Below are 13,256 nucleotides of genomic sequence, written 5' to 3'. Positions count from 1 at the left end.
TATGACTCTTTATCTTTGGACAGAGTTGTTTTTATGGCCCTGAGTTATGGCGTCGTTATCATTCATAGCAGACGACATTTCTTTGTTGGGAAAATCCAGAAAGGGACAGAGCAACCTAATTTGGCAGCGCACCCCAGGAACGAGCTTTCACTGAGGCTGTGAGTGGGTGGCTAGCTCAGTGTGCTCTTGCTGAAGGCGCCCAGTCGACTGGGTGTGAGATAAAACAGATTTCCTCAGTGCAGTGGAAAAAGTTAAACCATCTACAGAGAACATGTGGATTTGACCTTCCTGCTTTTTGGTCCGTTTTCCCTCACCTCTTACATGGTTTCCCCTCCCTCTTACTGTCAGTCAAAGTGCTCCTCATGCTTGTCAGTGATTCATCTCTCTCTTAAATCAGTTTCATCATGCCCACCTTTCATCTTTCTCCAGCTCTGACTTACCTTTTTAATAAATCCTCTTTTATTTCACTTTCTCTTCCTTGTTTGCTCCACCAGCCCGGCGAGCCCACCGTTACCGCCGCCACCACCACAAGGGCAGGAGGGAGCGCAGGAAGCACAAGAGGCACGGCCACAGAGAGGGAGGCCACCACGGAGGAGAGCCGGGTCAGGGCCACAACCACGGCCACTTCTGAACCAAAAAAAATAAACACCCCCTTTCCTTTTCTCCTTTGCTGCTAACTGCAGTTTGCCTGTCTCCCTGTCATCCACATTTCCCCAAACACTACTTCACAACCTTACAGCCCAAAACTCTCTACCCAAGCCCCCTCCCCTGCACTGCCCTGCCCTGCGTTGCCCTCAGCTCCACCCCTGGCTCTCCAAGTCAGCCCACATCATAGTCAATTCTGAGGCCTGCCAAAGTGCTGCCAGGCGTCACCGGGACAATGACAAATCCCTTTGTACTTTTTACTTTCCCTTCTCTGTTTTACTTTCTTGTCTTAACGTGTCTGTCTCACACCCACCCTCCCAGTTGACCCAGTTACTCTCCCTTCAAGCTCAACAATGACCTGAAACATGGGGCTACGCTGACCTGTTTTTGAAAAAAAAAAAATACCTTTGTGAGATCCACAGCGAACATTCTTCAGAGAGAAGTGGTTTAGTACAAACTGTAAATAGGGACAACATCGCTGAAAATGCTGTATCAAAATCAAACGAGTCAAGGAAGATACCATGTTGTTAACTTGAGCCTTTTGTCTGTTGAACACACATTATTTTTTACAAATTGTGTTTATTTCTTGACTCTGCTGCTTTTGGTTTGCTCTTTGTAAGACGTTGTACTTGACTTAAAGCGACATGGAGTTATTCTGAAATTGATTTTCTTTGAATCAGAGGCAGTTGTAACTGAATTATTTGATTGTTAGCGTTGTATCTTCTTGTCAGTGTAAGACAGTTACTTTAGATCAGATGCTAAACCCCCCCAGAGGAAAATGGAAAACACATCACATCTCAATTCAGTTTCATCACGTCACATTACACATCAGTCACTCTTCAGAAGTGTCGAACAATCTCAAACAGCTCTTGTTGTGTCAGCCATCCACGCCTGTTGTTGTCAAGGGTTAATCTGAACGTTTGATGTCAGCTTGTCTCAGCTCAGCTCAGCAGTCCAACATTTGCTTTGCCTTTTCTCATCATTTGTTCTGCTGTGGGAATGTGTGCGGTGAATTAATCAAGGGGATGCAGCAGGGTGAAGTTCTGTTTCTCCTCTGTGTTGGACTTTTACTTCTTTGGTCTGATGAGAAGAAATTATCCTGTCAGCCAGGCATGAGAGATGCAGAGGGAGGCGGAGCAGGTTATCCATCCAGATCCAGTAGCCTCCTCACACGTCACGGCAAGCACAAGCTATATCTGTCCATGCACGCTGGGTGCACTGCAAAAAAAAAACATTAGCCATAAAACAAATCTCCAAATTTTATGTTCAGCCCTCTAAAACCTTTCCTGGATTAAAATAGATTATGAAAGAAATATTGACTTTTTTCAAGTGCATTTTACATTGTGTCAGGGATTTTTTCGAAACAGGATAGAATAAGACAGATCACTGCATTAGTTTCCAGTGTTCAAGTATTATTCTTGAAAAGACCATCTGCAGCTTCTTCGGTCTTCTGTTCAATCACTGAAAATTACCATTTTTCTGTCACTTCTTATGTTTGTGCTACTATTGACTGAATTGTCTTAATTAAGTAGTTTTATTTGCTTGAATCTAACCATACCAAGGTACACCATACCTTAACCATAATGTGTAATAATAATCCATTACATTTATCAGGTAGTCACTTAATATCTTTTTAGCTGTAAACAACAGTTTGCTGCGGTAGCAAGTAATACTTATGAGAGCAGTGACAGTGAATCAAAACAGGAACGTTGCAGGCCATGAAACCAAAACAATACGATGAAAAACCCTGAAAAGGTTTTGTGATAGGTGATCATTTTATTACATTACAGACCATCATTTGTTCCATTGTTAACATAACATTGATTGGAGCATCTTTAAACACTAGATTAACTGTTTTTTGGCGTTTTTTTGCAGTGTACAGTGTTAACCATCCTCTGAATCAGGATGGTCTGGACATGTGATGGAGAACAGACATGACAGCTCTAGCAGAGACCAATGCTGCTGATGACCGTCGGGTCATGAGTCAACTGTGTGCACACAGGCTACAGGGATGAACATAAGTCAGCGAGACGGAGATGTTGAGATCTTTCTCATCTCGGTGTATTCCTGTGAGCTCTGCATGTGTGTGTGTGTGTGTGTGTGTGTGTGTGTGTGTGTGTGTGTGTGTGTGTACGTGTGTGTGTTTATGATTGAGGATGTTGACAGTGGCTGAGGTCCCAGAGGATGATGGTGGAGAGGGTCAGCGGAGATTAAGGCTTCCCCATTTCTGGGTCAGACGGAGTTGAGTAGCTGTTCACACCTGTGCTTGCTGCTGCCGCGTGTCCTGCTTTAACAGGGGATTGAGACGGATAGAACAAGCGCTTTGCTCTCTTTTCTCTCCACTTTACTGCCGGGTTAAATTGCTGTTTTTTAAAGCTAGCACTTGAGGTTGGAGCTTCTGGGATTATGTCCTAAATACTGACTCTGGCACTTTTATCCTTGATGTTTCTCCATCATGTACTGCTTTTTCCTTCACCACCTCTTTTAGCACTTTCCATTTATCTTCCTCCTCATTTGATTTTCTTTTTACTGTCACTGTCTTTTTACAAAAGAGAAATAGTGGAGGATAAGCACACCTAAATTTAGTTTAACTGTCCCTTTATTGGTGAAAGAATACAGACGGTCTTTTCAGCAGCCTTTCAAACATCTTATAAAAGGAACATTAAAGCTGGATAGGGTTATATAAAGCATGAGGTAAAAAAAATCAATTCTGAGCACATTAATTCTGCCTTTGTTTGTCTCCTCTCACCTTGGCAATGACAACACTCCTGTGCACGAAGAAGAATAGTGACCCTACACCTCTGTATCAGTTTAATTAATCTACTGCATGCCTAATTAACAAGTTGCATTATCTCCAGAACCACAGAGCTGTGATGACAAGGGAAGGGTTAGGTTGACGGACAGCCAGTGGAAGGTTTAGGGTGACGGACAGGAGCCTCAGAGAAGTGTCACAGCCGTCAAACCCCTGTCGTTTCATAGATGTCAGACAGCCATGAGTCTTTTTTTGTTTTTTTGTTTTTTTTTTTTGGGGGGGGGGGGGTTAGTTGTTGTGTTTTTTTTCCAAGAAAATGGATTGACCACAGGAGGATGAATGAAAGGGCAGACAGAAGCCCTTTTCAGAGTAATTCAGATCTGAGTTGATGCCTAGAGACAGTTTAATTATGGTTGTGTAGTTCACAAGTTCAGCTGTGTCATGGCAAATGAAAACTAAAAAAATGATGTGATGAACTGATGAGGAACTAAATACGAGCCAGAGAATAGTATGAGGAGACAAATCTGGACAAATTCAATGAAATAAGACCACTTTTAATCGACTCTTCCTTCTTGTGTTGATACTTTTTCTCGCCTCTGCAGTGATTATTAGTTCTACCACAAAAATACCACACATTTATGTAAATTATGCATCTTTAATGAGTTGGTTTCAACTGATAATGTTCTGTTTTTTCGTGAAGTTTGAAAAGTTTAATAAAAAAAAAAAAAGATGTGTTTGGTTAGTGATGGTGATATTTCCTGCCTGGGCTGTTTGTGTTTGTGTGGTATTTTGTCTCAGTAAGCGAACAGCTTGCTTTTGGCATATCCTCTAGGACTGGTCACTTTTTGCTGTGTGCTAGGCTTCCTCACAGCATCTCTCTCACAAAAACACTTTCAAGTGTTGAATGCAAAAAAAAAAAAAAAACATTCTTCCTCACATTTTTCCTCTCCAGATTTCAAACACATTGACCCTTGCTCTCAAAAGCATCTGTCTCTCTTTGCTGTTCACTCCCACCTTTTCATCTCCTCTGCTCACACCGTTCTCCCTTCCCCTCGTCGGTCTTTCTAGTCGACGCCCTGAAGGCAAGCAGGCAGACAGCAGTTAAGCCTTATAATTGTGAGTCTTAATGTCTCTTAGTTAATCTCAGCTGTGTCTTGGCTCAGTAGCGAGTATCACACCTGAGGCAAAGCATTGAAAGTCTTCACAGCCAGCAGGCTTGTTCTCAGGCTGAGCCACCCTTCCTAATTGTTGCCCAGTCATCCCACTCACTCACAGCTCACAGCTGAAGACTTTTGAGTTCAGCCGAGATGAGATAAGTGCGGGATCGAAAAGAGAGTGCGACCACATCTCTGTGTGCTTGTAGCTGTGACTGTTTGATTGCACTCTGTCTAAACAGCACTGGCGGGAGCACAGCTTGGTTAAATTTGTTTTATATGTTGTGAGGAAGTGTGAACCTGGTTGAATCAGTGTGACAGAAGCAATGACTTTGGGTGTGCTTGTGTCTCAGCAGGTGGGTGCAACAGCATTCATAAATACTGATATCATTTTTTACACAAAAAGCAAAAGACAACACAGCCACGCACAACAAATCAAAAGTAGTTGACGAAAGAGGGGAAAAAATGAAATTGGATTATAGAACTCTCATCTAAAATCCCTGCATGAAGTTAAATATAATAAAACAAAAAAACAAATTAGACCTCCACTGAGTTAAAGCATATAAATGAATCCAGGCATCGCAACTTAGACTGTTCTCTAAGCCCTCTCAGCCTGTAAAGACATGACATTAGGCTAAAAGCCTGAGGCTAAAACTACATAACCTGGGCAGAAAAGCTGTATTCTCACCACTTGATGATCCACATTGTTCTTGTACTGCAGAGCTGAGTCAATTTGCCCTGTAGTATTATAGACGCTCCCAAACTTGTTAACAATTGCACCTAACATTTGATCAGATACACGCACCATTTTATCCCTGTACACTTTTGCTCCTGTGTTTTTCTTTTTGGAAAGGCTAACAGAAGAGACTCTCCAAACACATCACATACAGAGTGTATAGCCCTGTGTACACCGCTGTCATGTTGAGAAATCCAAAGCTTAACACGTCTGCCATGCCTAGTTCACAGCTGTTAAGATATAATTAACAGAGGGTCAATTCTGAACCGATCAATTAATGATGTTTCAGGCGGACAGCGAGGTTAATATATATACCAGATGAGTTGGTTTTAAGATCTCACCCTGTCTACTTATTTATTGTCAAGAGCAATAACTAACAGGTGACCGTGTGTGCAAGTGTGTGGGAGTAAACAGTGTGAAAGAAAGCTGAGAATCTCTGTTTCCAACACGTACTGTAACAACTGTCTCTGACTGTACACCTGAGGCACTTGAACGCAGCGCTCGTCAGCAATGACAACCTGATAAGAGTGGTAGAAGCTGTTGTCCTCAGCCGCACACAGACAGACTATTGATTTCATGATTAGGCTGTCTGTCTTGGGTTCCTATTAAGTCTGTCGATGGCATTGATGGCACAATAACGTCGACTGACCGCTGGATGTTTTCTAAATGACAGGAAAACAGACTAGCGCTGTTTACTGCACTCCTGTGTCCCTGCAAGCAGGCAAGTTGTGTACTCACGTATTGTTTCTGCATCATTTGCATCATTATCTTCTTTTTGTACTCGTATTTCGATTTCATCACACCTTTCAGAACTTTTCATCTTGAGGACTGCTGCATTGCTTCTTAACTGGTCACTATCAAATGCATAGGTACAGCCCTAGTGGTATTTGTATGACAGTGCGTCTTTGTCTGATATTGAGTTGAGACAATTTATCGTTGTCAGGAGAACTGCTGTATTCTGTTGGGATGGATGGATGGATGAATGCAGACATGTTACAGTGAAAGAGTGAGTAATGAATGACAAACACAGAGCAGGAACTGATGACTAACACTCCTTTTCTCCTCTGTAAATACTCTGAGGTTTTTCTTTTCTTTTTGTTTTTAAATCCATTTAAACTCTGGGTGTGTTTGTTGCTTAGCCTTGCTGGACCATATTCATTCAGCCTCTGTAGATCCAAAGCCCATCTCCCTCTTTCTGTTCCTCCCTCCTGCTTACACACACACATACACACACAAACATACACACACACACACACACACACACACACTGCTGTTTTAAACTGCTGCATCAGAGAAGCAGAGACGCTCTGGTCAACACACATTGTGCAGGAGAGCCAGAAGCGAGGTGATAGTTTACTATACAGACAAACATCACTTCATTAGCTCTGTTCCCTGCACAGCGCTTCAGTTTGTGGCTAACTGTGTGTTCACATCGACTGTGAGCACAGACACAATGTAACTGCAACTGAGCCCGTCTACAGCCGTGTGAATGTGGTCCACCACTATTTATCCATATTTATTGATGTACGTTCTTATGAATTCCAGTCCTGTCACTGTATTATATTCTTTACAAGACAAATGATCATTAAAGGAAACCCTTGTTTGGATCCGTTATCTGGTTTGGTTGGAGTGGTTATTACTTCATTAGTTTATTTAAAGCCAGAATGTTTTTTTAACAGCTGTCGTGTGTAATAATAACAATAATGACTTCATTTGTATGGTACTTTTCTTTAAACAAAAGCATGAGCAACAGTAGTAAAATTATACAGTAAAAGCTAAAGCCAGATAAGTGAGATAAAGAAATAAGCTATAGCATTACATGGAATTGTCCAGGAGATTAAAAACATTACACAAGTCAGCCAGAAACAGCTAGCCTGCGTCAAGCTTGTTTAACCTTTCCCAAGTGTAAAAACGACAATTGGCAACAGTTCAGGACCAGTTGCCAGGCAACCAGCAGAGACTTCAGGAAGTTTCCGGTCCAGGTAAAGTAATAAAAAGACCATGTAACGTGAGTATGTAAGTCTTGGCAAGAATGAATGTTTATTACTAGTTAGCTGCATCACATGTCACGTGTTTATGACAAGTTTAACAACACATAGATAGATAGATAGATAGATAGATAGATAGATAGATAGATAGATAGATAGATAGATAGATAGATAGATAGATAGATAGATAGATAGATAGATAGATAGATAGATAGGCTTTACATATCGGATCTTACTTGAAACCACAGATGTCCTGACTAAGGCTGAATCTCTATCAAAGTACAAGAAATCTTGCTTCAAATCTTAAAAGAACGAAGAAAAAAAAAAAAACCTTGAAAGTTTCCAAACCCATTAAACACACTGATCAAAGTTTTAAAACCAGGGCAACTAGAAGGCCTAGCACTTGAAATGATTATGTGGTGAAAAAGAAACATGCTGATGTAGCCAAGGGCAGTACTCCTCAGCTCCACACATCAATTTGTGTAGAATGATTGTATCGACCCGTTTGTCAAGAGTTTGTTACTTGTTCCTGAAAAGTGAATGCAAAAAATGTCTTGTTTTCTCTCCGCCGTACAAATGTGTCTCTTTTTCATCATGTTCCTCTGTACATGAGAGATTCAGTTATGCCTTAAGCTGCTGATTTGTTCACCAGAGAACAATCTGCGCCTCTCTGACCCTCGTGTACTGAAGAGATGTATCTCCAAATCGCTTTGGATTAGACTGAAACATTTAAGAAAAAAAAACACATCTCTTCTGTCAAGATATCAATAAAACTAAGACAATCTTACTCCCATTTTTTTTTATATTCTGTCTTTCTGGCTGCATACAGGTGAAGCTACAGAGTAGGTCGCCAAGGGCAAATCTCTCAGCGCCGCAAGTAGAAAAGAGTAGGAGGAGGAGAGTGAGAGGAAGGAGGAGACAGACAAATGAGGGGGAGAAAGGAGGGATAAGGCTGAAAGTAGAAGGAGAAAGAAAGAGAGATTTGGTTTTAGCTGCAAACAGTTTGTGAATACACCTACTGTTGTACTGTTGTAACCTCAGAGGCCTTCAGTTCACCTGAACTTCCTCTGATGAGGTGAACCTGAGAGTCCTCTCTTATCAGTGGATGGGTTCATTGCCTCGCAGCAGAGTCTCCTGTAAAAACACAACCTCCTCTCTCTGTGTCGCTCTCCCTGACTCGTTCTCTTTGTTCCTTTCATCCCCCTCTGATATGTGACTGACTCATTTCATTATTATTCAGAAACACCGGAAGAAGCCACACTGCCGGGTTCTGTTTTCCGCCGACAATCAATCACACTGAATATAGCATCTCTTTTACATCCTCCTCCTCTGTTCTGGCTGGCTGAGTGATGTTTTTCGCTCAGCTCAGTGAATTCCAAGGACAGTGCTCATTAAGGCTGCTTGCCGGGGAGTTTCTCTTAAATTCAAAGCTGAAAATGACCTTAAGCTCTCCTCTGTCGCTGTGCAGCAGCAAGCGATTTGTTCCATCCACCTGGAGTGCCACTACGAACTATCACAAACGGTATGTCCTGAGCCCTGAAAACGTTTGGCTCCAAGGACCAGCATGCACATGTGCGTGCAAGAAGCTTACTCAAGCATCCCATGAGTTTCTAATAATAACCAGTGACAAGACAAGAAAGCGTACTATTGATAGCCCAAATTTTTCCTGATTCTTGTACAACAACTTGGCTTCGAGATGAGCAGATGAATTAAAGGCGTGAAAAGACTGCTCATCATAACCTTGTTCTTGGGTCGATATCAGGCTCATCTGGCAGGCATGGAGAATCGATGGGGATCTCTGGCATTATCCTGCATTATCTCCTAATGACGCTGCCAAAGTTCAAGAAGATTATGAAAAGCAACAAGGGCTTTAGCATCATCTCAGACCTGACAGTCTCCTACGCTGCCTCGAAGCCGCTCTGCCTCTTTTCCTTCCAGAATTACTGTCTGTCTTTAGCTCACACATAAACATAAAAGGCTGGAGGCGAAAACTCACTTGTTTTTTTTTTTCTCTACACACACGCGCGCACACCAAGCTGCTTATTCAAATCAAAAAAGGATTAATATGCATCGTAACCCTGTTTATCTTCTTCATCTTTATTGCAGCCAGGTTGTTGAATAGCTTCTCCCATGAATCTGCATTCACACCCGTCCTAATTATGGCTGCAGATGGCGGCGTGTCGGCTCACTAACAGCTTCTTCTACAGTCCTGTGTGTATGTGTGTGTGTGTGTGTGTGTGTGTGTGTGTGTGTGTGTGTGCATGATTCAGAACTGAGGAGCAAAGCCAGCGAAAACATCAGTGTGAGCCAGGTCTTGCATACACCGTCACCGTCGCATTCTGCTCTGCCAGCTGTGTGTTCACTGCGCAGTGTTTTGTTATACGACCCTGACTGACACTCTGGAAATCTGGCTTTAGGAAGCTGCTCTTAGCTCTTAGCCCTCAACAGTGGTGGAAAGTAATTAAGTACATTTACTCAAATCATGTGTGTACTTCAGTATTCCCATGTCATGCTTCTTACCTATACACTACATTTTAGAGGGAAATATTGTACTTTTTGTAATATTTACTCATACCTATAAATTGTACTTAAGTACAGATGTTGATTAAATCTACTTTTGTCATGTTGCACTGTATCAAGCACATATAAGTGGCCAGTACACATGGACCCATGTGACACAGAAAACACAGTTGCAGAGGTGAAACATTTGTCTTACACGTAGCATTACATGCAAACGAAAATCTGCCACAGAAAACCATCTTCTCCAAAAACATCACTTCAATTCAACCAGAAGAAATAAATAAAAGATATTCGACTAAAAGTAGAGCAATAATACATTAAATGAACTTTGTTTTCAGTCTCACCTCAATTACATAATGGAAACAGTGACAACATTTAGGTGATAACGCTTAAGTGGTTTCATTAAAACCTGAAAGAAACAGCTGCGAAAACAACACTGACGCGCCATCTCCTTTTAAGTTGATATTGAGAACTTGTTACGTATCAAAGTATCTATTATAGCTACTTAAAGTAAAGCTTTAAATGCAGGACTATTACTGTTTTAGTGCTGTTTTGACACTTTAAGTAAAGGATCTGACTCTGAGCACTGTCTCACTGTCTCAGCACATTTTCAGATCTCTCCTGCTACTTACAGGCTATGTACTCTGCTCTGTATGTGAAGTAATGTGTGCAGAAAATAGCAGATCAGTGTGGTGGTCCTAATGATCTTATGAAATAGAAATCTTATGAAACACTGTAAAAGTATTCACACACCAACACACAAATGTCTTAACAGTTTTTAAGGTCAGATTGGGCTCTTTACGCTGGCTTCCTCAGGGACGACACTCCACTCCACGAGCTTCCTTAGAAGGTAAAAGTGCACACAGGAAGTGAATTGTAGGTGTTGTGAGAGTAGGTTTTGTGACCAAGGTGAGATAAGGTTGAGCACTTTGTGTACTTCAGGAGCCACTCAATTCCTCCTCTGCCCTGCAGGACCACAATAGCGCACTGGCCAGCCAATTTCTGCATGCTGATATCCTTGAGTCCCCCTGCATTCCCCTGCACTCTGCATTCCAGCCATTTTTCTCCCTTTCCCCACTTTTTGCTCTTATCTTTCTGCCTCCACTTTATCACTTTATTCCCTCAAACTCCTTTCTGCCACCTATCTCTCTTCCACACTTCTTATTCTCTCTGTTGCCTTCCCTGCCTGGCTTTCACTCTGTCCTTCCCTATGACTTTGTGCTTCTGCTGAAGCTGTCTCCTTTCCTTCATCTCTTCCTAACAGACACACAAACACACACACACACACACACACACACACACACACACATATCCACAACCCCATTCCCACACAAATGGTTTGAACTGTTTCATTAACCTCCTACTATTCTCTCTCGACCCAGTCCGGGATAAACCAGCGTGACTCACTCTTGATGTGGTGAGTGTGACAGCTAAGCAAAGAGGAGAGCTAATGGAAAGATGGAGGTTGGACTGTGGTAAAACTAGAACACACTTTTCTTTAGAGGCATCTATAGATGACTGGGCAAACTCTCCCATTCAATAGCCACTGTGCACTCCATTAGATGGTTAACACTTTCAATTAACTCAGCACTGCTGCCTGTTTAATCTGCCCCCCACTCTGGGGGGAAACCTCTCACAATTTGGCCAATTACCCATCTCCACAAACCAACTCTTTTCAATGCATTCTATGTATCGTCGCAGTTTGCTCCAGCCAAATTACATACAGAACCCATAAGGCATTAAGAGAGCTCGTTTAGGGAGATGGGTTAATTTAAGAAGCTATTTCCCACGGGCTAATGTTGTATGGATATGGTGTCTGTTTGTGTGTTCAATCATAGCAATGTTGAGGTCTGATGCAAAATAAAACTTAATTCCTGTGCAAGCACTGCAACGCTCCTATCTTAGACTGAAATGTACACTGTCAGCAAATGAATCATGTGCTCAGACATTTGTAGAGAGCGATACAGGAAGGTTGTCTCCAGTTTCCAGTTTCCAGATTTAGATAAAGACATAATTATATATATATATATATATATATATATATATATATATATATATATATATATATATATTATGAATCCCTGAAAAAGATTTTCAGTGATACGAGGCTACTAGTTTTAGTTGTCTGATATTTGATAAATCTTACTTTTGCTATTTGCAGGGTTACTGACATTGTCAGTAACCCCCTGTTACTGACATGCCTATAGCTTAATGTATACTGTAAAACCACTGCATATTTTCTGGGACCTCACTATTTGTAGTCTGGGCTTTCCAGGCATATAAAATTGCACTGCTATAAATGAGGTGGCAAACTGGAGCAATAGCTTTGCGAATCATTTTAGATATGAAAATGAAGCTAGATGTCAGATGTTTTCCTATGGAGTAAGTTTAATTAATTGTGATAAGTGTCCATGTTTTAATTGGGTCTAATACACTCTATACTGTGGATTTTTCTCAGCTTATTTGGATTTAGTATGAAATGCACGAAAAGAGCAAGTAGACCACAAGATGGTGCTAATATGGTGAAAAAAAAGTGAGGATCAATAGAAACAGAGGTGCTACAGATTACTGACTGATACACCGAACCTATTGGATGCTTTGTGCATGTTTGTAAAGTGTACATAAAGAAGTTTCTTATCCATTACATCTGTTTGCTTCTGATGAAAGCCTGAGCTGAAATGCTGGACTTTGATTCAGAATAATACTGAATAAAGAAGATAAAATAGAAAGAGTGATGTCCCTGTGCAGTTTCACAGTTCAGATCAAAAACCACACATTTATAGCAGCTGAGATTTGTGATGAAGACAATATCAAACCAGTTTTTTATCCTATTGCCTTGGATTGTAGTCATTATTGACTCAAAGCTTGTAAAGATAAGACAAGTCTGACAAGTTTGACAAAATGTATAGTTATGTGTGTTCATTACCTTCTTTGGTCCTATTAACCTGGACAATCATTAAAGGCACTGGACAAACACACAGTGTTTTCACTTATTGCCTGAGGAGACCTCTGGTCAGGTTGAGTGTGGTTGAAGCTATGCTGGAGATTTTATAGATGGAAAAAGAATAGTATGGTAAGAATAGTACCTGTCAGTGATGATGAAAAATTATAATTTCAATTTACTACACACTATAGAGTAATCTGTAGACTGTATGTTACACAGCTAGTATTTAAGCAGTGATTGTAGACACGAAATACACTTTTATGCGTCCGTGGCAGTGATAATAGGGCCAGAGGCACTATGTTTTTGGGTTGTCTGTCCGTCTGTCCATATGTCTGTACGTATGTTCTCGTGAATGTGATATTTCAGTAAAGCCTTGAGGGAACTTCTTCAAATTGGTGGTCAAAGGTCAAAAGTCAAGTTTACTGTGATCTCATAAAACATGTTTTTGTCATACCTCTCAAATTTATACAATAATTATGACACAATTTAACAAAAATGTCTAAAAGGATAAAAGGGT

At 41.1% G+C, this 13,256-nt stretch overlaps 1 protein-coding gene across 4 annotated transcripts in view; it reads left to right on the top strand.

Moving 5' to 3' along the window:
- The window catches only part of ncanb (neurocan b), a 188,225-nt gene extending 181,324 nt beyond the window's left edge, over positions 1 to 6,901 (top strand). For all 4 annotated transcript variants that reach the window (XM_071487450.1, XM_071487448.1, XM_071487449.1 and 1 more), the window contains one exon: positions 495 to 6,901. In XM_071487450.1, the coding sequence (XP_071343551.1) occupies positions 495 to 631 (137 nt within the window). In that variant the 3' untranslated portion in view covers positions 632 to 6,901. The remainder of the gene's footprint in view (positions 1 to 494) is intronic.
- The last annotated feature ends 6,355 nt before the right edge of the window (positions 6,902 to 13,256 follow it).

The sequence above is a fragment of the Trachinotus anak genome, unplaced genomic scaffold, assembly GCF_046630095.1.
Source record: "Trachinotus anak isolate AG129_WGS33_773 ecotype Australia unplaced genomic scaffold, CSIRO_AGI_Tana_v1 ptg000010l, whole genome shotgun sequence".
Lineage (NCBI taxonomy): Eukaryota > Metazoa > Chordata > Actinopteri > Carangiformes > Carangidae > Trachinotus > Trachinotus anak.
This window is presented reverse-complemented; position numbering and strand designations above follow the sequence as displayed.